General features: G+C 45.4%; 1 protein-coding gene across 1 annotated transcript in view; it reads left to right on the forward strand.

The window, feature by feature from the left end:
* Positions 1-1,119, forward strand: part of LOC113208584 (peroxidasin) — a 126,672-nt gene that overhangs the window by 92,996 nt on the left and 32,557 nt on the right. Inside the window, exon 3 of the mRNA XM_052265647.1 lies at positions 60-131. Coding sequence (XP_052121607.1) covers positions 60-131 — 72 coding nt within the window. The remainder of the gene's footprint in view (positions 1-59; positions 132-1,119) is intronic.

A 1,119-nucleotide genomic window follows, 5' to 3' on the forward strand; every position in this document is an offset into this window, starting at 1 on the left:
CTTTTATACTTGGAGACTTCTCATGTCCTAAACCTTTGTTTCTCCTTTGCCTGTTTCAGGGACCTCCGTTTCAACAAAATTCGGGATATTCCTGCCAACACGTTCAAGGACATGAAGAACCTCCACACTCTGTAAGTACCGCCGTGCATCGCCCATGCCCCCTTCTCAACCCCCTCTACTTCCACCCCCTACTCCGCCTCCGTCCCCCAATTTCCTGCGGTGGCGTTGCCGCCGTGTCGCCTGCGCGGAAATCCCTGCCGAGTTACGAGGCTCTGCTCTGGACAAGTCGAGCAGCGGGCGCTTCATTTCAATGATCAGAGCTGCAGAGGGGATTTGGCGGCAGAGCCGAGCAAGAGAGCGGAGAGGAAAGGGGTGAAAGGGGATGAGGGAGGCTTTTAGAGTGTAGTTTACTACTGGATCCATTGGAGGGAATTTTAGTTTTACAATTAGGTCCTCCTAAAGGGATGTGCTAGATTTCTGTCACATCGTTTGGTTTGCAATTTTGATGTTTGTGCTATGTTACAATATTTCAACTTTGTTGTCACTTTCGATATGGGCCTCTGTTTGCAACGCCGTATAACGAAAAACTAGAACTAGTCTATGCAATACCCACTCTATAAATGGCAAGGGGCATTTTTTGTTTATTGCCAGATGCGTCTGTGTGCACATCTTGGGGGCCGTTCAAATATTACGTCACGCTTTTTTGGGCCATTTTTGGACCCCCCCCTCCCCCTTGTCACACTTGGTCACGCTTCGGACTAACCCCCCCCTCCCCTGTGACGTCACATTTTCCTATATTGACCCCCCAGCTATTAATTTCGGTCAGATGTTGTTTTTTATGTGTTGTAGGGGCATTTTTAGAGCGAGAATGAAATAAACTGAAAAGTAGAACGAATGCTGTTTTTAATTCTAAAGAAATGACAGTGTGAAAAGTCTTTCTTATTAAAAACATGCAAGTCTTTTCATAAAACAAAAACGATTGATTTCTCTATGTTTAACAACATAATAAAATAATTAAAAAGAAGCAGTCTCATTAGAATTTAGTGAAAAATAAAACAGTCTTGCTCTGACTAGGCATAGGCACTCGACTAGGCGCTCGACTAGGGGTCAGCGCGGTCC

Source organism: Frankliniella occidentalis, unplaced genomic scaffold (genome assembly GCF_000697945.3).
Source record: "Frankliniella occidentalis isolate FOCC.00 unplaced genomic scaffold, Focc_3.1 Scaffold28, whole genome shotgun sequence".
Taxonomy (NCBI): Eukaryota; Metazoa; Arthropoda; class Insecta; order Thysanoptera; family Thripidae; genus Frankliniella; species Frankliniella occidentalis.